Genomic DNA, 26,808 nt, shown 5'->3' with positions numbered 1-26,808 from the left:
CATTCTCATAAAGGAATAACAATAATCATTATAGGAGTGTATCAGAGCCTGTTAATATCTTTAGTGCACCTTACTAAGAGAGTCCAGATTTTATTCAGGGGAGCAGTATACACAGATGAATGTCCTGCCTCAGCTGGGGTACTTGTCCTTAGTGGTTGCAATGTCACACTATTCCTGCCAATACAAGCAAAGTCTCATGAAAGCTTTGGCTTTCTCAGGTGAGTATGACAAGCACTACTTCTATCTCTTGCCACCTCTTTAATGTTGAGCAATTGGATATAAGGCTTTAGGTAAAACAGTCATTTCTGACCAAAGGTATCAAGACAGCATAGGAAAGCTACATGTGAAAACTTGTAGAAGGCAAAACAGATAGAATCTAAAATGTGGAATTCATGTGGATTGATCATTTCTAGACATTGTTAAATATAACACTCTATGTAGTTGTGTGTTTAGCATCCCATCATATTCAGCTAAATAGACTGCTGACCAAAAATAGTGACGTAATACAAGAGAGTAATATATATGGAGATTGCTTGTGTGCCCTTAAGTAAAACATATTTAATAAAATAATTCAGGTCCGAACAGTTATACCTTAATGTAGTAACAGATATGGTCTCTAGCTCTTTGATACTCACATAGCTTTAATATGATGATGGTTTAACATTAAACAAACTCAAATGTACACATTATCCTGAGATAATACAAAACTGGAAAGAAAGCAGAAAAGTGATGGGTAGAAAAATAATGGCAATTATATTAATGGTTTTCTATATAACACAATAGGTCACAAAAAGTAGAGCTATAAATTCAATGATCTGGACTTTAACAATGTTTCCAAGGCATTTGTCCATCTCATTAATGAGCTGGGGGGAGCTACAGAATCCTTAGTGTCACTGACTTCTAACAGTTACCTTAGCAAGACTTTCACAGAGAAGCCTTAAATTTGGTCCAGAGAAGTTTGTAATATCGATCAACAATTTGCATTAAAGGGCACAGTAAAGGCATATTATATACCAGAGAATTTTATACAAATAAAAATACAGATATGCACAAAAACATTATAATTTAAAAATATTCAGAGCATAGTAAACGAACAAAGTGAACAGTTCACAGTCCTGAGAAATGAATATAGTCTAGGCATAAAAATCAGTTCATCAAAGAGAGGAAGAAGGGGCTGGCACTGTAGCATTGTAAGTTAAGCCTCCACCAGCAATACCAGCATCCCATGTGGGCACCAGTTCTAGTCCCAGCTGCTCCACTTCTGATCCAGCTCCTTGCTAATGGCCTGGGAAAGCAGTAGAAGATGGCCCAAGTCCTTGGGCACCTGCACCCACATGGGAGACCCAGAAGAAGCTCCTGGCTTTGGATGGGCCCAGCTCCAGCCACTGTGGCCATTTGGGGAATGGACCAGTGGACAGGAAGACTCTCTCTGTCTCTCCCTCTCTCTCACTCTGTCTTTCAAATACATAAATAAATAAATAAATCCTTAAAAAAAGATTCTTTAAATGAAAGAAGGGAAGAAGACAGTTTTGAGGAAACAAATGTAAATATCCAAATTATAAATATTAACAGTGAATATTGAAGCAGACTGTATTATAATATATCAGCATTAAGGAGTATTAAAAGCAAAATTAGTATGGCAATATTAGAGTCATAATAAATTAGCAATGCACCAAACCATTATAATGGAAAATTTAGTCATGAATTGCACTATTACAGAGGCACAAAAATAATGAACTATTTTCTCCTCACTCTTGGCTTTCCACGGCAGGTAGTATGGTGGTCAAACTGTTGAAATCTTTACTTAGTATATACTAAATTGATCTTCTGTATATAAAGAAAATTGAAAATGAATCTTGATGTGAATGGGATGGGAGAGGGAGCGGAGGATGGGAGGGTTGCGAGTGGGAGGGAAGTTATGGGTGGGGGGGGAAGGCACTGTAATCCAAAAACTGTACTTTGGAAATTTATATTTATTAAATAAAAGTTAAAAAAAAGTTTGAAGCTCAAATTTAAAAAGAGCCCAGACACATCTGTGGCTAACAACACATTTTCAAATTTTTTGTATCTTAATAATGTAAAAATACAGATTAATAATTTCAACTTTCTAGAGCTGTCATAAAGAGGAAACACGTCAAAGTGTACACACTTGATTTTTTCAGGCTCTTCTGTGCATCCACCTCTCCAGTGTTGCAGGGAATCAGGTGACCTCTTACTTTCTGTGGTTGCTGTGATGTCGCAGATACAATGAGGCACTGCCCAGACCCTTATTTGCACGAGAGCCATTCATTCCTCCAGCTGCCATAAGGGTGGACTGCTGCTTCAGGCTTATAGGTGAGTCCCTCTTTGGGAACTGTTACTGCAGAAAGGAGCTGATGTACACAGGGATACACTCCTTCCCCTGCGAAGGCAGAGGGAGAGCCTGTACCCAAAGACTAGTCGGTGAGGGGCCCAAAGGCCCAACTCCCTCGTTTCAGTTTGGTACTCTGTAGGATCACCCTGGCACTGGAGATGCTGTAGGATGAGCTGAGGGCTCTGCTGCACTTGTAGCGGTTGAACGTTCCTCTCTGCTCACTTTGAAGCCCTCATCGTTTTACAGGTGTTACTACTGATAACACTCATTAGTAAATGTACACCCAGATTTCTCTCTCAGAGTTGCTCTCTTAGGGAATTGACTCCGTGTGTAAACCCAGGATTAACACAACATGTCAACTTGTCCACAACTCTGACTTCACTTCTTCCCTGAAGATCTATGTTTCCAAACATTATTAGCTTCACTTGTCTGTCCTACAGTCTGTCAAAGTAAGAAGCCAGTAAATTAAACCCTATGATGCCTCTACATGTTTTTAATAGCATCAATATCCACCCATCCTTCTAAATAAAAATGCTTTGTTATATGTTGAATTGTATCCCCAGAAGATAGGCTAAAGTACTAATCCAGGTGCGTTTTCACGTGACCTCATTTACAAATAGCACCTTTGCAGATGTAATCAAGTTAAGATTTGGTCATGAGTATGGGACCTAATCCAGTATAACTTGTGTCTTTCTAGGGCGAGGAGAAGATGGACACACAAGACCACCACATGAAGAGAAGGCCTGAGAGTGGGTGATGCATCTGTAAGCTGCAGGGATTTCTAAGCCACCACAAGTGAGGAAGAAGCAAGGGATGTCCCTCCCTAGAGCCTGCATCGAGCGAGAACGACCCTACTGATACCTCGCTTTCAGTTTCCCAGCCCCAAGAACTATTAAAAAAAATTTTCTTGTTTTTTAAGCTACCAAGTTTGTGACATTTTGTTATGACAGTCCTAGAAATTGAATACATCCTTGAAACAGCTTACAGCCTTCCATATCCAGGCCCTGAGCTCTTGTACTTTAACTAGAATGTGAAGGCATAAATTAAATTATTGCAGCTGGGTGACAGAAGGATTTTTTTCCCTTAACAATTCATAGCACAGTGCCTGGAGCATAGTAGGATGTAACAAATATTTACGGGATGAATGAGCACGTTTCATGCTTCATTTGAGGTCCGCAGTGCAGAGGCACTTTGATGCTAATGGTAAAAATCTGTGTAGTGTGTTGCTAATGCTTGCAGTGTGCTCACTGCACCTCAGGAGATGGCTGACTTTAGGAGGAGCCATGAACTCGATGCCTGCATTCTGAGAAGCAGTGACAGGAGTCTTACTCTCACAGAGAAGTCTGGAGATGACAGTGTGTGTTTCTTAATTGTTAGACTGACTTTAGCTTCAGAGAAGTGCTGGTTCTACAGCCAACTGGTTTCTCTGAACTGTTTAAGTCACCTTGCAAAATCCTTTATTTGACTCATCTATATGGTCATTTTCTTGTAAGATGTTCTATATCAAATATTTTGGCTTGCTTCAGGAATGTATATTTAACTGTATACCAAAGCAAGGAACACTGTTTACCTGAGTTGACACTAGAGGACTGAGAATTCCCCATATAATGCACGGGGGATAGGATACTAGTCCTTCAAAGAGAGCTTGTGGAGTGAAGAGAAGGAAAGATGGAGAGTGTCAAAGATCAGAGATGTTCTTTCCCTTCATTCAAAATGCAGGACTTTAAACAGGCCCAGGGGAAATATATCATCAGTCTCTGTATAAAGAAAATGAAGCTCAGAAATATGAATTTAAACTACCCTGGGAAGAAGTCAGGTGAATTTTCCATCACGGCAGTCGTTGGGAACACTGCGGATAAGTATTTTGAGTTATCCTCCAGATTTAAGCAGAGCTCATAGGGTATAACCCAGAACAGGCTTTTCTAGAGAAGCCACCCAAGTCGTGTCTTTCACACACTAAAATTGTGAACCCTGGATCGACATCATGCTGTGTGTCTGAAATTTAAACTGCACCAAATAGCTATGGACAGTGTGCGTGCTCAATTCTATACCTGTAATAATCGCTCAGGGAGCACTTCTCTTGAACAGACATTTGTCTAATTATTCACTTGAATCTTGTAATGTTCATTACAATTCTATTTTACATATAAGTAATTTTTTTTTAAAAAAGAAGGATTTTTGTAAATTGCCCAAAATCATAGAATTAGTAATGTCAATGCTAGGGTGTGAGGCACATACTCTACTTCAGAGGCTGCCTTCTTAACCACAGTCTAAGGTAGCGTTGAGACTATGTGACCTAAAGCTTTGAATCAGGAGATACTCTCTGTTGGGTGATCAAGATTGGCCTTATTGGCTCATCAAAGTTCATCAAAACTGTAATAATCACTATTTTAAATTGTTCTTAGGCATGGAAAAAAGAAAAGATGGAATCAGCAGCTCAAGAATCTGGGAAGTCAGACAGAAGCTAAAACTTATGAGAGTTAGGGCGAGTTAGCATGATAGGGTTGGAGACGCTGTGGGCAGGCACAGAACGTCAGGCTGTTGGCGCGGCTGTTTGGACGCCTGCCTCTAAAACTGGAGCACCAGGCTTTGAGTCCCAGCGCCAGCTCCTAGTTTCAGCTCCCTGCTAGTGCAAACTCAAGGCGGCAGCAGAGATGGCTCAAGAGATTGGGTCCCTGCCACCCACACAGGAGACCTTGATTGAATCCCTGAATTTGGCCCTGGCCTTGGTACTCCCTATCCCTGTTGTAAGCATCTGGGAAGTGAATCAACACATGGAGCCATGTTCTCTCTCTCTCTTCATTTGCTTCTCAAATAATAAATATTTTAATAATCTACATTTTATTGTGCTCCAGATTGAAAAACAAGTTTACTATCAGCATTTTCATCTAAAATAGCTGGAGAGAAAGGCCCTACAAAACTACGTAGATATTTCCTTCATGGTCACGGTGTAATAACTCTGAACTGTCTGTAATAACTGGGTTGAATGTACTCTGGACAATACACTTCAGTATTTCTTACAAAAAAGGGAAAATCTTCAGGCAGTGGCACTAGAACCTGAAATTGTTTTTGTTTTGTTTTGTTTTTTTTAGATTTATTTATTTATTTATTTTGAAAGAGTTACAGAAAGGGAGAGACACAGAGAGATCTTTCATCTGCTGGTTCACTTCCCAGATAGCTGCAAATGGCAGCACTGAACCAGGCAGAATACAGGAACTTCATCCACGTCTCCCACATGAGTGGAAGAGCCCAAACACTTGAGAAATCTTCTGCTGCTTTTCCCAGGCCATTAGCAGGGCTATGGATAGGAAGTGGAGCAGCTGGAACACAAACAGGTACCCATAGGGGATGCTGGCATTGCAGACAGCAGCTTTACCTGCTATGCTGCAATGTCAGCTCCAGAATCTGAACTTTTTAGATGATAATAATGACGATGAATTCAAAGATTATAATAAAAGCTAAAATTTTAAGGTTTCTAACTCAAATACTGTGCTTAGTGATTTAAAAAGATTAGCCCAAGGTGGGCATGTGACACAGTGCGTAAAGCTCCTTTTGAGATGCCCATATGCTATATTGAAGTTCCTGGGTCCAAGTCCTGGCTCATTCCTGATTCTAGCTTCCTGATGATATGTAAACCAGGAAGCAGCAGGTGATGTGCCTGCCAATCATCTGGGATGTTGTGATTGAGTTTTAGGTTCTGCATTAGGCCTCACTCAGCCCCAGTTGTTACAGGCATGGGGGAGTGAACCAGGAAAAGAGAGATAGATGTCTCTCTTTCTCTCTCACTCTCACTCTCCCCAACCTCTGTGAGTGTGAATGTGTTTGCCTCTCACAGAAATAAAATAAATAATTTTTAAAAAGATTAGCTCATGCATTTTATTATACCATCTAAGGTGGCTCTAATCTCCTGTATACTATGGTGCTGTATACCATGGAAATGAAATAAACAAGAATGTATTGACAATCAATATTCAATATAATATTTTCCCAAATGTATTATAAATTCTTGGAAGGCAAGTTTTAATAAGATTAAGCAGACAGAAGACATCTGGTAAATATCTGACAAATAATTTCTAACTTGACCTAAAAAAAGAACAAAATTACTTTAAATGATATATTGAAACTTCAATACCAATACCATAAAATAATTTGTGATCATACTAATGGCTGTTAAATTTCACATATTAATAGAAGTTGCATGCATACCTTGACCCACTTAGATTTTTATACATAAGTTAAAGCTGATGTGGAGGATTCAAAAAATTGTGTTTAAAGAAAATCCTATTTTCAAAGAATTTACAGTACTATTTGATATAAATCACAATTTTTCCAAAGTTAAAAAAAGCAATAAACTAAATTATAAATTCACAAAGACACATAAAATTGCATAGCCTTCAAAATGATAAAAGTTACATCCATTTTGGGGAAAATCAAGAGGTGTGATACATAACAATTTTCAGCACTTTTGAGTATTATTTAAAACATTTTATGTATGTTAATATGTTAAGTTATTTAAGGCTTATGCAACTATGATTTAGGTAGCAAGAGTTTTACAGATGAAGAACATGAGGGTCATGCCTTGAGAAACGCACATAGAATTTTGACTGGAGATGGAAATCACAAGCAAAGTGACACAGGTAGAGAGTATTTATGACTTAGAAGGAAATTGCTTTGCTATGGGTAGTGGGTTTATGAGTGAGTACTAGGAGATGCTCCTGATCAAGGAAGTTGGGGACACAGTATGAAGGCTTTATGTTCAGTATGTAAGTCAGCAGACTTTAGAGACTGGAGACACATTACAAAAATGACATAATTAAGATTGAATCTAAGTAAAATGAACCAGGTAAGTTGACTAGGGTAGATGGAAAATGGAGACAGAGGGACCATTTGGGACTCCACTTGTAATGGTTAGGAAAGAAATAGTGAGTATAAAGATAAAGGTGTAAAGGTGACACAGAAGGAGGTGGATTTAACTGACACAATGCAAAGAGACTGTGTATGACTTTACAACTAGCATCAAACATGGGATGAAGATTGAGAAGAACAAGCTGGTACTTAGCTGGTAGCTAAGATTAAGACAATTATTAATAATCATACTTTATGAGATTAAGTCTTCAGGAAGCTAAACTGCACATAAAATTAATCATCAGAAATGCAATGCTAGAAAGAACTCTGCCAATAAATATCTAAATTTTTATTTATTTGATACTAATTTATATGAAACACAATGTACATAAAACAATCTTACCTCTTTGCTGTATTCACTCTCTGAATCACTGCTAAGTTCCTCAGTGTTCATATTTTCCAAATCAGATTCCCCAGGTGCAATTGGTACTGTCACCGTGAGGCTGGGATTATGGATAAATGATTGATGATCACTTTCTTCCATCAAGTATTTGTCCATGCTACTTCCAAAACCACTGATTTTATCTTTTTCCTTGTGGAAGTTATAATCTTTGCTCATTTCAGCAAGTGTACGGTTAGAGATATAGTTTTCCTTCTTACTATTTAGATCTTCGGCTTGTCTTATCTCCTTGGAAATCTTGGGCTTTTTGGAAAATGCTTTTAGGATAAGTTCACGTAACGTTTGTTTCACATAATTTATCCCCTTCTTAATTCTGGTCACTGCAATCTGGAGATTGTTTGCATCAGTGTCTTCTTCAATTGCTGAAAGATTGTCTGAACTAAATGAGCTTAATAATAAAGCCAGAAAGAGATTCAGTACCTATGTCAGGGTAGGGATGGCATGTAGAGAAATGGGAAGACAGGGAATGAAAAAGAAAATTAGCACATTCTCCTGAAAAACAGGCCACAATACAAATCAGCGTGGTGCTTCCTGCACCTTTTCACACACAGATAAGAGCATATGGGAGAAGTAGGAGAGAGGGTTGACCTAGCACCACGATGTGCACGTTCCAGATCCTGAGAACTTTGAGTACAAGCTCAGACACACAGGCCAAGAATCAGCAAGGGAACAAAGAGAATGAAAGAGAATGGTCCCTCACCACACTGCTAACATCATTATTAAGTTAATTTACTTAACAGCAGTCCCTTCGTCAAATTTCCTTTTATGAGCCTAAAAACTCTTCTAACATTGACCTATAATTACCACCTGTTACAAACAAGTTGAACAAGACACTTGTGACTATTGTCTTTTACGCTGAAATCACTTAGGCATAAATCTGAAAAGAGTTCACTTTTCTCAGAAGAGAAATGTCACTTGTTTCAAAAAGTGGAGCATAAAATACAGAATTCCTGTAATAAAACATTCTGAACAAGAAATCGTGCCAGCTTGCAACTTAATGTGGCACAAAAAAGGACCTGCCCATTGAATCCACTTCATATGCTCTAATAGCATTATGATTGGCTGGTTCATTGCCAATCATTTTGGTCCTAGAAGAGCATACAAAGCGATCAGAATTCCCATTTTGGAAGCAAAGCCCTGTTAATGAGCAGAATTATTTCTGTTTTCCTCCCTAAAGTAGAGCTCCGGGTAAACTCAACAAAACATGTAAATTAAATTTAAAGATTGTTTCATATAGGCAACACAGTTAATTTAATTACCATGAGATATTGCTTCATCACCAAATCCAACTACTTCATATTTTAAAAAAATGAAAATCAAAATTAGACTTAACTGAGAAGGAACTCATTCTGATTCTGGCCACATCTAAAACAAGTTATATGTGTCAGAGATCAATTTTAAACTGTTTATGTCAATTAGCCTGGTTTAAGAGAAAATTCTGAAGGTGGGTGTCCTGGTAATCATAGGAAATAATTTTGATAAACACTAATGACTTCTGAAATGTTTATTTTAACTTTCTTTTTGTTATTAATGAAAAATTAAGTATATTTCACTACATTTGAAGAATATATTAAATATATGTGACTGTGTAGATTTTGTTTTTTAATGAGAATAATCATGAGGATCCAAGGGTCCATTTTACTGCTTTAGTCTCCTTAATCTACACAGTATTAGTAGACTCCATTTTATACATACTTCATGTATATGTCTGGTCATTGAGAGAAGGCACTGTAATTCATTTCTTAAAAATAACTAATACATTAGCATAATATTTTTGTTATCTCAATGAAAATAAAGTCAATTTTGTATCACATTTTATCACATTAGGCATGAAAAGAATTACTAAATGTGTATTTGATTTTAAGTCATCTTGAATAATGGCTTTCATCAGCCTCCTAATATAAACCTGAGTGAAATAAAACATCCTATTGTTCTAAACTTCTCTCTAAAAGTTAGGGCTATTAATCATTTTAATTAATTGGTAGTAAAATGACTAATGAATGAATTAGAAAAACAAACAAACAAAAAAGAGTGGTCAGTTTAGCATATAACCCTAATATGGAGGACTATATCAAGAACATAATCTTGTGTTTCTTCTCCTTTTCTAATTCTATATTCTTGCTAGTTCTTTAATTATTCAATTTTGCTTGTGAACTTTCTGAATTATACTTCCATTTTCTTTCATTACCATGATAGAAAATTAATGAATAACAGTATGTTAGTCATCACAAATTCCATATAAAGACTCTACAATGTACCCTAATATTTTTACTAGAAATCTATATTGCCTTTCAAAGAAAAACATCATTCTCACATCTGTACTCAAGTTAAAATGTTAAATATTCTTCAAAGACTCACTGCAATACTGTCCTGGAAACCCAGCCAAGAATTTATTTTTATTTTCCAAGTGTTAAGTGCATTTTATTTTAACCTCATAGCTAGCACTACCCCCTCTTCCTTGACCGATAATTTTTGTGAACAAGTTTTCTTTGTCCTAATAGAGTATAATCATCTTGAGGACAAGGCCTAGTACATAATTATTTTTGCTGTATTCTTACTTAAATAATACCTAAACAATGCCTTCCATCTAAATAATACCTAAATACATTTCTTTTCATAAGAAGATACTAAAGAATTTTGAATGATTAACTTGTTGAGAGCTTAAGAAATCTACCTGCTTCTGCAGATGCCTGAATAAGTATTTACATATTTAAGTTACTTTTGGTATACCTTTAATGTGACATATTTTTACAATTTATAACTCCCACAACTTCAATAGTTTATGTCAAAAAATTCTAAGAAGAAACAAACAAACCAATCTTTCTACGGGAACTTAAGAATAAGAAACAAACTCAGAAGAACCAAAGGGTATGTATATTTTATTCTGTGTTGGAAGGGATTTGTAAGACTATACAAAATTGGGAAATTTATTTATTTATTATCATATGCAACTTGAGGATTATTAAGAATTATAGAGTTAGGATTCATGATGTACATTTCTGATATGTCCAGAATATTGGATATTTCACAATGTGTGCATCTGCACTGTGCCTCATACATATGTGATGTGATGAATGTGTGTCTGTGTCTGTCCTTTGAAGCACTTGTAATATGACAGATGCAAGGAAAATAATTTAGCACTTCTTTTCAAGCCAGTGAGAAGTGAAGGTATTTGTCATATGGCTGTTACCATACCTGATGTGAGGTTTATGCCAAACTGACCAATTGAGACCATTTAACCTGAGTTATATGAAGGTAAGTGGCTCACAGAAGCACACTTTATCTCGATTTTTTTCCTTCTTTAATCTAGAAAGTTTTAATCAACCAATACAAAGAAGAAAGACACAGAAAAGAAAAATAAGTCAAGATACCTTCATTAAAATATAGGAAGATGGATAAAGAAAAGCTATAAACCAGTAGTTGGCAAACTTCCTCTGTTATGGACCAGATAATAAATTTTTTTAGGCTTTATAGGACAGTCTTTATTATAACTACTCACCTCTGCCCGTATAGTATAAAAGCAACTGTAAATAAAATGTAAATGAATTAACATGTCCACATCTTAAGAAAAGTTTTCTATAGACAGTGAATTCTGAATTTCATTTAATGTACAAATGTGATAAAGTATTATTCTTCTCATTTTATTAACCACTGAAAAATGCAGTAATCACTGTTACCTTTCAAGGCCATCTAAAAACAGGCATTGGACTGCATTTGGCCCATGGACCATAATTTAATGATCCTGGATATAGATGCTTGTATGTGACTTATAGAAAGTCTTATATGTGACTTCAGGATTGTGAGACAAGTCCTTTTATTTTCTGTGGTCCAAAATAACTTCATTTTTGTTATTGTTAACAGAATCATGTACTATTTACCAGGATAGCTTGATATCTGAATATATTTTTAAGGAATAAGAAAACCACAGAGTTAATTCATATCACAAGACTACCAACTGATGGAATGGAACCAGTTATCAAAATGAGAGAATATAGTGGATGGTTTTACATTAAAATAAATAGAGGGAAATTAGAAAAAGTTAATTGTAGGTTATCTGGCCAGGGAAATTACAATATTTTGTTTCCTATTTTTCTCCATACCAGTTAATAATCTTAGATTTAGTTAACTCTAAGGTTTTAATATACCATTTCATGTGATAATATTAAGGACATGAATATCTGATTACATACCACTAAGTTTCCAATCACCATGACCATCATGTAAACAATAAGACACATAGCTTGGCCAGCGACTTCCATACAGTCCCACATGGTCTCTATCCACTCTCCACATAGGACACGGAACACGATCAGGAAGGAGTGAAAGAAATCATTCATGTGCCATCGTGGGAGAGAACAGTCATCATTGATCTTGCAGACACATTCCTTGTAACTTTTACCAAAGAGCTGCATGCCGACCACAGCAAAAATGAAGACGATGATGGCCAATACCAATGTGAGGTTTCCCAGCGCCCCCACTGAGTTACCAATGATCTTTATCAGCATGTTCAGTGTTGGCCACGATTTTGCCAACTTGAACACTCGGAGCTAAAAGTAAAGATAAAGCTTAACGTTAGTCATTATGAAAAAAGTTTTCAGTGTTTCCTAGCTTACTTTTTGTTCCAAATTTAAAATAGACTGTCATATAACTGTTATTTTTATTTGGCTTCAATCAATTATTTCTATTTTATATTTTCAATATTTCTAGTTTTCTCTGTACTTGCCACAATATAATTACAAAATACATCCTGGAAGAAGTGTTTAATTTTAGCTCAAGATTGCTGTAGAAGGTTCTTACCATGGTTTTAAGTGTTGATTTTTTTTTCAACTGGTACTTTATCGTTGATTTTTTTAAAGAATTTTATTTATTTATTTGACAGGTAGAGTTAGAGAAAGGGAGAGAGAAAGAGACAGAGAGAAAGGTCTTCCATCTGCTGGTTCACCCCCCAAATGGCCGCAACAGCCGGAGCTACGCCAATCCGAAGCCAGGAGCCAAGTGCCTCTTTCTGGTCTCCCAAGCAGGTGCAGGGGCCCAAGCACTTGGGCCATGCTCCACTGCCTTCTCAGGCCACAGCAGAGAGCTGGACTGGAAGAGGAGCAACTGGGACAGGAACCCGGTGCCCATATGGGATACAGGCGCTGCAGGCAGAGGATTAATCTAGTGCGCCACGGCGCCAGCCTCTATCATTGATTTTATTTTCTAATACTTTTATAATTTTTTTCATTTAGACATCTGAATTTAGCCCAATAATTTAGGGGTGAAATTTTCGGGGTGAAGTAGTCCATTTACTTTAATCTTTTTGTAACAGACAATAGTTGTTTGGAGGATAATGACTTAATCTCTAATTATCAAATCCATAAAGTTATGAGCTTATGTAAACCATAAGCTTTCACTGTGAAACAAATTATCACCTTAGTGAGTAAAGAAAATATATACTTCAGATAAGAACTGGATTTGTTTTCAGGATCCTAAAATTAAGATATACATTCAATTTTTACTGTTAAAATGCATTTGTTAATGAATGCTATTTTAGTAGATATCAATACCTTAATCTTGCCTTTAATTCTCATTCTCAAGAATCCCCAGATTTTCAATAATAAAGTAATGCATAGAACAAAGAAACATGTCTTTATTATAGAATATAATGGTAAGATTAGTTCATATTTACCAATCTGAATGATCGCAGAACAGACAATCCTTCCACATCTGCTAGAAAAAGCTCCACTAAACTTAGAGTCACAATAAGACTGTCAAAAACATTCCAGCCTACTTGGAAATACTCATACGGATCCATTGCAATTAGTTTTAAAACCATTTCAGCTGCAAAGATTCCAGTAAAGACCTAAGTGAGAAATACAATGTGTTTTGTATCATTACTTGAAGATATGGAATCAACATATGATGACAGTGAACAATGACTTATTTGTTTAGAAAACACTATTTTCCAAAGTGCTAGACAATTTACATAGTCATCTCATTTAATTCTATAAACTAGGTTATCACTATTTCTCTTGCTCTCATAAGCCTCATTGAGTTAAAAAGCTCTGTCCTCACAGTTCTCATTATGTTTAGATGGAATTTTATAAAAGCATTTTAAATTCAGAAAAGTAAGACGTTTGACAACACAGTTACTCTTTGAAAAAACATACAAGTCAACAGATTCTGAAAGAAAGAAAAGGGAAACAGATTGATATTGAAATTTGGAGCAAGTCCTTTTTCCTGATCTAAGTACTCTGAGAGCAATAAAGAACATGTCATCTCACTCTTTAAAGATTTATCACTAGAAGAGTAAAATGTATTTAATTGACACAGTGGAAGCTAAAGTTAGACTTCCAACGTTTTGACACAAAAATGCATTGCAAAACATCATTAATTCATGACACTGGTATCAAAGGACTCACTTAAAAAGGCAATCCTTGAAGACTTGTTTATGAATCATTCAGGCATGCTCTGACTCAAAGAATCTAACCAGAGAAAGTTCAAAGGATTACACTTGGGGCTGTAACTGTGAAAGACCATTTTAAAATAATGTAGCATCAAGAAGATTAAAATGGAGCATTTGAACATGTGGCTGTGGTAATATATAAGAAATACGGCAAATCCTCTTTAAGTTCACAGGGGTGCCTTCAACTCAGTGGAAAGAAACTGTTTTGCATGAACTGGACTTCCATGAACAAGTAGAAACTAACTGATCCTGCCTTTCCCCCAAAGATGAACAGAAAGAAAGGAATGCTAACTCAGAAAGTGTCGCTTCCCCTCTTCTTGGAGGAACGACACTAAACCCTGCCTAGGCTTCACATCCGAGTCACGGCACCATTATGTCGCTCCCCCTCTTCGTGGAGGAACGACACAGGACCCTGCGCTGTTCTTCTGTCTGCTCGGCCCTCCCCGGGTTTGCTGCTGGTTCTTCCCGGGTTGGCTGCCGACCCTTCCACCTCCGTGGAAGGGCAGTTCCCCCTGCCACATTCCCCACTTCCGCGGGGGAGCGGCACACCGCCGGCCGGCTCTCTCGGGGGCTGCACAGGTGTTCCTTCAGATAGATGTTCCTGGTGCATGTTGTCTCTCTCCTCCTTTATAGTCCTCTTCCGCCAATCCCAACTCGGCTGCCCACACGCCGAGTACGCTGCTCTCCCCCAATCAGGAGCAGGATCAGCTCCTGGAGGTCATCACTCAAGTTGGCAAGAGGCAGCTGCATAGAAGCTGTTTTCTCCTCTCCCAGCGCCATATTGTGGGAGAGCAGATGCATAGAAAAAGTCTTAATTCCAGTAACTCAGTCCAGTCCGAGTTGCTCCCCACAAGAAAGTTGAAATATTTAACTTCTGGATAATATTTGGAATATAGGTCTTATGCCACAGAACTAGTAAAAGGCAGGATCAGGATCAGGATTCAAATCAGATCTTTGGGACTCCAAAGACCCAGATATTTCACTACTGTTGTGTCAAACTAATGTATCCATGGTGTATGGGATGCTTAATTAAATTAAAAGGAAGCTGTAATGTGATTACACAATGAAAGAAAGCATGGAATTTTCAAAATGTTGCTCACAAGAAGTAGGCTGGCAGAAAGAAAAACAACAAACATTGTAACTCCAAAGGTGGTGACATATTGCAGAAATACGAGCAGTAAGTAGTGTTATTTATAGACTTCAACATGACAGCAATGTTATTTTGAAATAGTATATATGAGTATATATAGTATATATGAAATTTGACTTTGCTCATTGATTCATGTGGTAAATCCTAGATATGCAAGCTGCAGATACATCTGACTTAAGAAAAACAGAATCACAATGATGACAGCCATGATACTCACCAAATTCCCCACAACCAGAACATTTTTGAATTCTTCAGTCATTGGATGGTGCTCCATGGCCATAAATAATGTGTTCAAAACAATGCAAATAGTAATTGCAAGATCTACAAAAGGATCCATTACAATAATATAGATAAACTTTTTGAATTTTATCCAAAATGGAGAGCAATTCCAGATCAAGAATGTGTGTGCAAATCTGTACCACCATGATGGACATTTTTGTCTAGATTCTTCAAGTTCTGGAGGAAAAAAAACAATATAGAGAACATGCAGTTAATCATTGTATATTTTATTCCTAAGCAGAAGTAAATTCTAACATTCAAACAAGGCTTGTGATTTTCTTAATGTTTACTTATTTATTTATGTGCAAGGCAGAGAGACAGACACACGAGGAATCCATCCACTGATATATTCCCTCAAATACCCTCAATGGCTAGGACTGAGCCAGGTTGAAGACAGAAGCTGGGAACTCAATCCAGGTCTTCCACAGGTGTGGCAGGGATTCAAATATTTGAGCCATCATCAGCTGCCTCCCAGGGTGTGTATTAGCAAGAAGCTGGTGTCAGGAGCAGAACCAGGAATTGAACCCAGCACTCTGGCATAAGGTATGGCATTACTAGCAATGTCTCAACTGGCTCTACCAAATACCCACACCAAGGGATGAGATTTAGACTTTGCAAATGTAACAGGATTGTTTCTATGAAATCTTAGCATATTATGTGAAAGTTTTGTATCACATAACTGGATTAAGCACAAGTGAGAATGCAGTGAAATGAATGACTGAAAGCTAGTATGTGCGATTCTCTCAGAGAAAAATATACCTAATGTGACAGCAAACAGAACTGGCGTTTCCCTAGTGGAGAAATACATATTTTCCACAAAATATACATATTTTTCCTTGTGCATTTAATGCCACACAACAAGGAGACAATTCTGTTCCATGCAGAAAAAGTTCTTGGTAGCTCACAGGTAAAGACAATTCCAAAACCAAGATACCAAAATAATTTATGGAACGGCTCATGCAATAGACATTTCACACTATTTTTTTTTTATTTGATAGGTAGAGTTATAGACAGAGAGAGAGACAGAGAGAGAGAGGGAGGGAGGGAGGGAGAAAGGGAGGGAGAAATAGAGAGAAAGGTCTTCCTTCCGTTGGTTCACACCCCAAATGGCCGCTACAGTGGCACTGTGCCAATCTGAAGCCAGGAGCCAGGTGCTTCCTTCTAGTATCCCATGCAGGCGCAGGGGCCCAAGCACTCGTGCCATCCTCCACTGCCCTCCCGGGCCACAGCAGAGAACTGGACTGGAAGAGGAGCAACCAGGACTGGAACCAGTGCCCATATGGGATGCTGGCGCTGCAGGCGGAGGATTAACCAAGTGAGCCAAGACGCGGGCCAACATTTCACACTATTAACCCATTTGCTTCTGATCATAAATTTAGGTAGAAGTTTTGGCCCATGGTGGTTAACCCATGTTAAGTTATGACCTAGTATACACTGTGGCATAAGAGGATGGAAGCCAGCACATTTTTAAAAAACACTGGCACTCTTCGACTCTTGACTTATTAAACAATATTGAGAGACTAGGTACTCTCTAAGATCACACAGTGATAGGGTTGTGTGGCTGAGTTAACCTAGTGTTCCATATCAACTATTATTTATTTTTCAATTTTTATATTATCCAATACTTATTTGTAGTCAAAAATACCTTTAACCACTTTTAAGAACATAAAAAACTATTCTATCAGTATCTATTGGTTATCTTTAGCATTTCTTAAAGTGTGTGTGTGGGGTGTGTGTGTGTGTATATATATATATATATTCTTTGAATATATATATATATATATATCTTTTGAATATATATATATATATTCTTTGAATGCTTCCTAAGAACTTCATGTGCCTCTTTAAAGATGGCCAGGGGGGGCTGGTGCTGTGGTGTGGTACATTAAGCCTCCACCTGTGGCTCCGGCATCCCATATGTTCATGTTCCAGCTGCTCACTTCTAAACCAACTCCCTGCTGGTGTGCCTGGGCAAGCAGTAGAAGATGTCTCAAGTGCTTGGGCCCTTGCACCCACGTGGGAGATCCAGAAGAAGCTCCTGGTCCTGCTTCAGATCCACTCAGTTCCCATGTTATAGCCGTTTGGGGAGTGAACCAGCAGATGGAAGACCATTCTCTCTGTCTCTCCCGCTCTGTCTGTAACTCTGCCTCTCAAAAAAATAAATAAACTCATTAAAAGAAAAAGGCTGACCAGAATTCAAATCAATTTTTATTTAAGAATCTATATGATAAAGAGTATTATCACATACCTTCTACAGTGTTTGTTAGTATGCTTGCTCTACTCATAGCTCTTTGTCTAAGATGAGGATCATTCAGCATATCTTCTGAAAGGAGATAGGAACTGGAACGCCTTTTTTTGCGTATTTGGGTTGTACCCTGGGGAAAAAGGATGATTAATGAAAATATTATGAATAGAATTCTAATAAATTATAGGCACAAGATAAATCTGTGCTTCATTAGCTGTACTGAGTAATTGAAGTAGAGATTAATTTTTGAATTATGTCTCTGCTACTACTGCTTTTATATCATACCATTTATTAACTGTCTCAGGTTCAACATTTGTAAAATGGGGATAATAATGCTTTCTTTATATTCTTATGAGGATTAAGGGAGTTAATATTTATAAAATACAAATACAGCTGCTTTTATTATATTATCATCATGATCTATCTTCCTTAGTGTCCAATTTATTCAAATAATTTTACCATGTAAGAGTTCTACAGGAGAACAACTAAACGTGTTGTAGTGCTCTGTTTACAAAGGGATGGAACCTCAGTGTTCTCTGATAACTTACTGCAATTATTCTTTGTTGAAGTAATAATAGTAATGAAGTCTACAGTAATCACTTTCTTACTGGAGAGAACACCTCGTGAGCTAAGCTGAAAATTTGATGACAAATGACAGATTTTGCAAAGTGACAAAGTATAGTGAAATGGAGAACGCAAACTCCATCTGAAAGAGGCGCCCACAATTCTGCTCTAAAAATTGCTCCGAGCAGTAATATAAACTCAGGCATCCCAAGCATGTTCACTTTTACATGAAAGTATCTTATTTTTAAAGCTTAGATTTTAATTTAAATTTGAAACATTATGCTAGTTTGGTGCAGGCCAACACACACACATACATATTTATATATACACATATAAATAACTGCAATTTTATTCCTATCAACTATTTGTCTTCTTATATGTGATATGTGGTAGATAAACTTTACAAACATATACAGGTCTAGAGTTATATGTGTACAGACATACATGTGTGTTTACCAAACATATAGCCATAAATATGCACTTATGTATGTATATATCACATATTTTTTTATGTACAGACACATATGTAGAACTGAAAATGACGTTTTTCAGAAGTCTCTATACCCATGTTCTCTCTGGTATAGTCTCTAATTTACTGACTTTCCAGAAGCAAAGTTTTTTGTTTTTTTCTCCAAGTCATATTTGTTCAATAAACCAATTTATTTTGGGTACAGATAGGTTTCAGAACAGATAGGTTTCAGAACTAGAGATTATAATATTATAAAACATGGTATATAATACTATTATAACATGCTAATATTAGATTAGAGCAGATTATTAGTCATATAATGTTTTTATTTTGACTGTATATTTTGTTACACTTTTTTGTTTCTTGCTTTTCTATTGGTTCTTGAAAGTATCTGCTAATTTCTATACTTTTTGTTTTACTTTTAAGATTTATTGTGAAATTGATTTGTCTATGGTAAAAAACTCTAAAAATACTTCATTTAAAAGTTAGAAATAATCTCAAAATATGAGTTATATTTTATATATATTGCATAAATATTATACATTATATATTATATATTAAATAACCAATGAAAAACAAAACACAACAAAAGTCCAATTCCATACAAAGTTAGCATGCTCATTTCATAAGGAAAAATGTCTGGACAAAAGGGGTTAAGCTGTATCATGCAAGCATAGAGGTCACATATTCAACCTAAAAGTACATGCATTCATTCAAACTGAAATAGGTGTGTGGCCATGGCTTTGATGGAACGGTAATCTCAGTTGAGATGCTACATTTTCTTCAAATATGAATATATAAACATGTAGTATATGTTCAAAGTTTGTTGGCTTAGTCAAAGCTCCTGCTGACATTTACTATTAGAGCATAGTATAGAGAGCGGACTAAAGAGGTGTCCTGGAAACCCCAGGAATCAGTAAGACCTCACTTTCAAGCCTAATTGTTTTTCTCCAACTACCCAGTGACTCTCAAACTCCTGGAGTTGTTTTGAAGATTTTTTGTTTTTGTTTTTCTGTCTGCTTGCTTGTATAAATGAATATGTTTCAGTTACTTTGTTTTTCTTCATAGACGGTAACCAAATTTCTTTATAGAAAAGAGCCTATTATCAGTTCATAAGGTCAGCACTATCAATGCCTTTAATATCTGAAAATTGTCTAAATTAGTGATCTACAGTCAGCTAAAAATCAATAGATAAATGGTTATTTTTTAAATGAGATCATTGAATTAGACTCCTACAATGCATAGTATGAGTATTCAGTTAATGAGTTAACGATGTGTTTCTAAAGAAAGTGTTGTAAAATGCAGAGCCATTCACAGAACCAGAGAGAGAAGGTCCCTCCAGCAGAGAGAGTGACTGATGCAGGAAAAAGGGCTCAGCCATGCCTGAGCTATATAAAATGTCCTTACGCTGTCATCAGAAGTTGCCTTATCTATTATCACCTCTGGCAGAAGCTGTCCATTGGGGAGCATGAGGGCTGAGGGTCCATCAACCAGGGAGACCACACCATTGCAGTCCACGGCACTGTGCATCTTCCCGTTCATCTGCAGCATTGGGGGGGACCTACTGGCTTGGCTGAGGTTACTGCTGCGACGCTCCTGGGGTCTTTGGGGCACGAAGAGTGAGCCCCTTCTGCTCTCATTGTCTCCAAAAATGCTGTGCTCATCATCTGCAAATTCAGTCTCAGATCCTATATCTTTTCCTCGACCCTTGAAACTGAAAAGACTTGTTCTGCTGCTGCGCCTTGCAGAAAACAATGAACCACGAATGCTGAGTGGTGACTGCAAAACAGAGACATGAATGACATGTATGTGCTGTAACACTGCTGTAACACTTATTCAAAAACTAGAAGAACAAGCCATATATATATTTTTTTTTCTTGACAGGCAGAGTGGACAGTGAGAGAGAGAGACAGAGAGAAAGGTCTTCCTTTTGCCATTGGTTCACTCTCCAATGGCTGCCATATTATTCCCCCACTGAATCCTGTGTCCTTGTTGCTCCACTTTGGATCCCTCTCTCTCCTATTAGCCTGGGAAAAGCAGCAAAAGATCGCTCACGTGTTTGGGTACTTGCCACTCATGTGGGTGATCCAGAAAAAGCTCTTGGCTCCTGGCTTTGGCCTGTCTCAGCACTGGCTATTGTGGCCATCTGGGGAGTGAACCAGCACGTGAGCGATCTTTCTCTCTTTCCCTCACTCTCCCCAACTCTGGTTTTCAAATTAAATGAATCTTGAAAAAAAGAATTTGGTATTGATACCTGCTATATAATTTTCCTCATACCAATTGTTAAATTCCATAATAAATTGAAATTTTATTATTATTATTTTATTAATATAAAGGGAACAAATTTCATGCTAACTATAGGTGTGGTTCCAAGAAGAAAAACACACTTTTCTCCCTTTTGCAGCTCTCCCTCCCTCCCCTCTTTTCATCAGTTTTTACAAAAATGTAACTTTTTTCCACTCTAAATTTTCCTTTATTTTAAAGATTTATTTATTTATTTGAAGGGAAGAGTTAGAGAGAGGCAGAGAAAGAGAAAGAGGGAGGGAGAGAGGGAGGGAGGGAGGGAGGGAGGGAGGTCGGTCTTCCATCTGCTGGTTCACTCCCCAGACGGCCACAACAGCTAGAGCTGCAAAACCAGAGCTGGGCTAATCCGAAGGCAGGAGCCAGGATATTCTTCCAGGTCTCCCACATGGGTGCAAGGGCCAAAGGAATTGGGCCATCTTCCACTGCTTTCCTAGGCCATAACAGAGAGCTGGATCAGCCGAAACTTGAACTGGCACCCATGTGGAATGCCGGCACTCTACAGGTGGCGGATTTACCCACTGTGCCACAGCATCAGCCCCTCTAATATAAAAGACCATGCTATATGTTTTGCACAGCACCACTTTACAAATTTAGAGCCCAGTGGAAGTATACCAGAAATGACCTTTTAATACTAATGAGTTTACAAAGCCATGAAATATTAGAAGATGGGAAAAAGGATACCAAGACCAGAAATAGCCAGACTTATGTGACACATGTCCATAATAAACTGTTTCCATATACAATATTAATGAAGTTATTTGGGATTATTCAGTTAAACACACAGAAGCACTTCATATGTAAAGGATAAAGCGATAGGCATTATGGACAATGGCAAACGAGTATGACAAGGCCTTTGCCTTCAAATTACCTTAGACTGCTCTTGTCATACTTGTTTTTATTAATGTTGTATATTTTTAAGTTCTGTCTCTTAAAATACATTAAGGAACCTTTTGAAGAAGGAGAATCTATCTTTCATTTATTTCTATATTTATCTGGAAAAATCTTGCACATTTAAGAGTGGAAGTTAGAGATTTTAAATGAGGGCAAAGAACAGAATAATTCTGAACAGGGCAATGAACAGAAGATTCAGCCAAACGGAGAAGACAGAGGGGAAATCTGTATAATGGGGAGTGCTGCATTAGAGGGAGATGATTGAGTGATACCATGACAGGGGAAAAAGGAAGATGATTATTTCAGGTAGGGAAGAGTGTGCACTAAGCAATAAAGGCATGAAAGTAATAGGGTCAGGGTCATTAAGGAAGAGTGAACATTCTGATTTGGTGAACTAAGAATATCTGAAGATGGCAGAGATTATCTCAATAGATGCAAGGAAAATATTTAATAAAATATGATATCCTTTTATGATAAAAGAGAACTTCCACTTTGACTATGACCTTGTCTAAATAATTGGAGCTGGTGAACTCAAAAGGCTTCCATAGCCTTGGCAACTCATGACTAGAGCCTATGGTGATTACTGGCGCCATAAACAAGAGTTTCAATTTGTTAAGTTAACAACAGGAGTCACTGTGCACTTACTCCCCATGTAGGATCTCTGTCCTTAATGTGTTGCACAATGTGAATTAATGCTATAACTGGTACTCAAATAGTACTTTACACTTTGTGTTTCTCTGTGGGTGCAAACAGTTGAAATCTTTACTTAATATATGCTAAATTGATCTTCTGTAAATGAAGATAATTGAAAATGAATCTTGATGTAAATGGAATGGGAGAGGGAGTGGGAGATGGGACGGTTGTGGGTGGGAGGGAGGTTATCGGGGGTAAAAAGCCATCGTAATCCAAGAGCTGTACTTTGGAAATTTATTAAATAAAAGTTAAAAAAAAAGCAAAAAAAAATCTTAAGTAAATTGGGTATGGAAGAAACATTCCCCACACAATAAAGGCAATTTATGACAAACCCACATCCCGCTTCATATTGAATGGGGAAAGTTGGAAGCATTTCCACTAAGATTCACAACCAGACAAGGATGCCCATTTCAACATTGCTATTCAGTATAGCTATGTAAATTTTGGACAGACATTAAGCAAGAAAAAGAAATCAAAGGGATACAAATTGGAAAGGAGAAGTCAAAATATCCCTGTTTGCAGAAGACATGATTCTATAGATAGGGTAACCAAAAATTCTACTAAGAGACTAATGGAACTCATTCAGGTTTGGCAAAGTTGCAGAATATAAAAATCAACATTCAAATTTCAATAGCCTGTGTGTACACAAACAGTACCATGGCTGAAAAAGAACTTATTAGATCAGTCCCATTCACAATAGCTACAAAACTTTAAATATCTTGGGAAAAATTTAACCAAGGAAGTAGAAGATCTCTATGATAAAGATTACAAAACATTAGGGAAAGATATGAAGAAGGCACCAAATGATGCGAAAATCTGCCATGTCTATGGACTCAAAGAATCAATATCATCAAAATGTCAATACGGGGCCAGCACTGTGGTATAGGAGGTTAAGCTGCTGTCTGCTGTGCCACCATCCCATATAGGCACCAGTTTGAGCCCCAGCTACTCTACTTCTGATCCTTGCTAATGGCCTGGGAAAAAAGTGCAGGATAGCCCAAGTGCTTAGGCCCCTCGGCCCATGTTAGAGACCCAGAAGAACCTCCTGGCTCCTGGCTTTAGATCAGCTCAGCTCTGGCCATTGCGGCCATGTGGGGAGGGAATCAGTGGAAGGAAGATCTCTCTGTCTCCCTCCCTTTCTATAATTTTGACTTTCAAATAAGTAAATAAATAACAAAAAATTTCAATACTGCACAAAGCAATTTACAGATTCAATGTAATCCCAATCAAAAATCCAAAAATGTTCTCAGATCCACACACACAAAAAAAAGACCTTAAAATTCACATAGAATCACAAGCAGCCTAAATAGTTAAAACAATCCTACAATAAAAATAGAGCAAGAGGCATGACATTCCCAGATTTCAAGACATATTATTGGGCAGTTTTAATGAAATCAGCCAGGTTCTGGCACAAGAATATACATGGGCAACAATGGAACAAATTAGAAACCCCAGAAATTAATCCATGCATCTATAATAAACTATTTTTGACAAACAAACCAAATATCACTCCCTAGTGAAAGAACTCTCTCCAACAAATGGCGCTGTGAAAACTGCATTTCTACATGCAGAGGTAAGAAACAATTCCCCTACCTTACATGTTATACAAAAATCAACTCACAATGGATCAGGGATCTAAATCTAAGGCCTGAAACTATCAAATTACTAGAGGAAAACACAGAGAACATTATGCAATACATTGACATAAGCTTGACTTCTTGGAAAAGATATCAGATGCACAGGCAATAAAGGTAATAATAGACAAATGTGATTACTTCAAACTAAGAAGTTTCTGCACAGCAAAGCAAACACTCAATAAAGAGGCAACTGGCAGCCTAGGAGAACATATTTTCAAACTGTACATCTGATAAAAGATTGATAGCCAGGATATATAAGGAGCTCAAGAAACTCAACAACAGACGGAGTTCCAAGATGGCAGAGTAGGGAGGAGCTTACTGCTCTAGTCCAGGAGAAAATAGTTTAAAAAAAGTGAGGAGAGTGTAATCTCAGGAAATAGGGAGAAAACAGCAGAGAAAACTCTGTGCAGATTAGAGGGACACATTGGAACTACATGGAGGGTGTGGATGCCCACAACTCCTGACTCCAACAGCCAAGAGTCTATGCAACAGCATTGGAAAGTGAGGTGAGACTAGACCACAGCAACTCAAGCCATTGGCACTAAAGCTGCAGGAAGTGCCTAGAGCGAACCCAGCTTGGAGCCCTGTGGGGGACAGTGTAACTGTCAAAAGAGAGGGGGAAAAATGGAGGGATACATTTCTCTCTCCCTGCTCACTTTACAATGATGTCCTATAACAAGCCCAAAGAGCAGGTGCAATTTTGGATATACATAACAGCTGTGCCAGTTCATGTTCACACCTAGCAACCAACCAAGTGTGGACTCCGGACTCTGGTCAGGAGAATTCATGGGACTGGAAGCTTGTGATTGTGGGAGGCTTCTATGCCAGGACTGTGAAAAAACTGAGGCTGTGTGGGAGGACTCACCGTGCGGCTGGGACTTTGGGCAGTCACTGTTGGAGACTCCACACGCTCAGGGCTTCCTGGTGAGGGACATTGCTGGGAATCTGAACTTAAAGTGAAGACTGCACAGATCCTTTGTGTGGTCCTTGGGGCAGACAGATGACTATTGCACCCACTGGGGCAAGGGCTCAGGCACTGGTCTCCTTTGAGGAGAAGAACTCAGCTGAGCAGAATAAACTTCCCTTCTGGTTGAAAAAAAAAAAAGAGGCGATTTACCCTGCCAAATCCAGCTGTGTCACCTTAGACATGCCCTTCATCCTGGAGAACTGAACAGAGCTCCTCAGCCACACCCACTACAAGGCTCTAGATATTCACTGAAATTAGATAATTTACTTATCTACAGAGGCATACTACAAAGATGAAAGCCACCACAGAAAAAAAAAAAAAGGAACAAACAAGTACCTCCACAAATGCCGAACAACAAACACATCAATTCAAGAAACAAGGATAAGAAAGACAACATAATGCTCTCAAAACAAAATAACACTTCAATACTAGATTGTGAAGATGATGAGATGGAAGAAATGCAAGAAATTGAATTCAAAAATTCATCACAAGATTACAGAGAAGTAATCAGAAGCAAATGCACAAACTACTGAAATTTGTACAGGATGAAAGAAAATTCTCCGAAAATTCTCCTATGAAATTGAGATCTTAAAGAGAAATAAAAATGAGATGCATTCAACAGCATAAAAATACATTAGAAAACCTTAACAACAATATTGGTGATGCAGAGGAAAAGATATCAGACTTAGAAGACAAATCACAGTAAAGTATACAGTGAAATCAAAAACAAGAAGAGGAAATTAGAAAACTAAAAAACACTGTTGGGAAACACAATATACTATCAAACAACCCAACATAGGCGTTCTAGGAGTTCCTGAAGGTATGTAAAGAGAGAAAGGATTAGAAGGCCTTTTTAGTGAAAGAACAACAGAAAACATCTCTAATTTAGAGAAAGAAAGGACATCCAAGTACAGGAGCACATAGAACTCCTACTAGACATGACCAGAAAAGATCTTCACCATGACAGACTGTAATCAAACTCACCAAAGTAAAACATAATGAAAAGATTCTAAAATATGCATGAGATAAATGCCAGATTACTTTCAGGGGATCTCCAATTAGACTCACAGCAGACTTCTCATAGAAACCCTATAGGCTAGGAGAGAATAGACAGATATATTCCAAGTCTTTAGAGAAATAGACTGTCATCCCAGAATAGTATACCCTGCAAACCTCTCATTTATGAATGAAGGTGTATAAAGACCTTCCAAGACAAACAGAAATTGAAAGAATTTGTCACCACTCATCCAGCCCTACAAAAGATACTTAAGGATGTGCTGCACACAGAAACACAGAAACATGGTCATCACTATGAAAGAAGGTAAAAGAAGAACATATCTCAGTAAAAGTTCAAAGAAAATACAAAGTAAAAAATGAGAATATTTTTGGAAAAATTGCAGGGTAAAGTCATTACTTATCAATAGTCAACCCTAATGTACATGATCTCAATTCCTCAACAAAGAGGCATACAGACTGAAAGTGAAAGGATAGAAAAAGATATTCCAT

The 26,808-nt window shown here is 37.5% G+C and overlaps 1 protein-coding gene and 1 long non-coding RNA gene across 5 annotated transcripts in view; one reads left to right on the top strand and one right to left on the bottom strand.

Annotated features, from left to right (window-relative positions):
• LOC127491606 (uncharacterized) overlaps positions 1-3,275 on the top strand; it is a 140,264-nt gene extending 136,989 nt beyond the window's left edge. For both annotated transcript variants that reach the window (XR_007920389.3, XR_011387279.2), the window contains 2 exons: positions 2,163-2,334; positions 3,051-3,275. This is a non-coding gene — a long non-coding RNA (uncharacterized LOC127491606). The remainder of the gene's footprint in view (positions 1-2,162; positions 2,335-3,050) is intronic.
• SCN9A (sodium voltage-gated channel alpha subunit 9) overlaps positions 1-26,808 on the bottom strand; it is a 185,675-nt gene that overhangs the window by 51,935 nt on the left and 106,932 nt on the right. For all 3 annotated transcript variants that reach the window (XM_070069809.2, NM_001082358.2, XM_089327925.1), the window contains 6 exons: positions 20,218-20,589; positions 17,781-17,907; positions 15,471-15,709; positions 13,327-13,500; positions 11,849-12,205; positions 7,602-8,078 (listed from right to left, as the gene is read on the bottom strand). In XM_070069809.2, coding sequence (XP_069925910.2) covers positions 7,602-8,078; positions 11,849-12,205; positions 13,327-13,500; positions 15,471-15,709; positions 17,781-17,907; positions 20,218-20,589 — 1,746 coding nt within the window. The remainder of the gene's footprint in view (positions 1-7,601; positions 8,079-11,848; positions 12,206-13,326; positions 13,501-15,470; positions 15,710-17,780; positions 17,908-20,217; positions 20,590-26,808) is intronic.

The sequence above is a fragment of the Oryctolagus cuniculus genome, chromosome 3 (assembly GCF_051225735.1).
Source record: "Oryctolagus cuniculus isolate XC-2025 breed Fujian yellow rabbit chromosome 3, ASM5122573v1, whole genome shotgun sequence".
Taxonomy (NCBI): domain Eukaryota; kingdom Metazoa; phylum Chordata; class Mammalia; order Lagomorpha; family Leporidae; genus Oryctolagus; species Oryctolagus cuniculus.
Note: the sequence above shows the minus strand (reverse complement) of the source record. Positions and strands in the feature narration are given on the sequence as shown.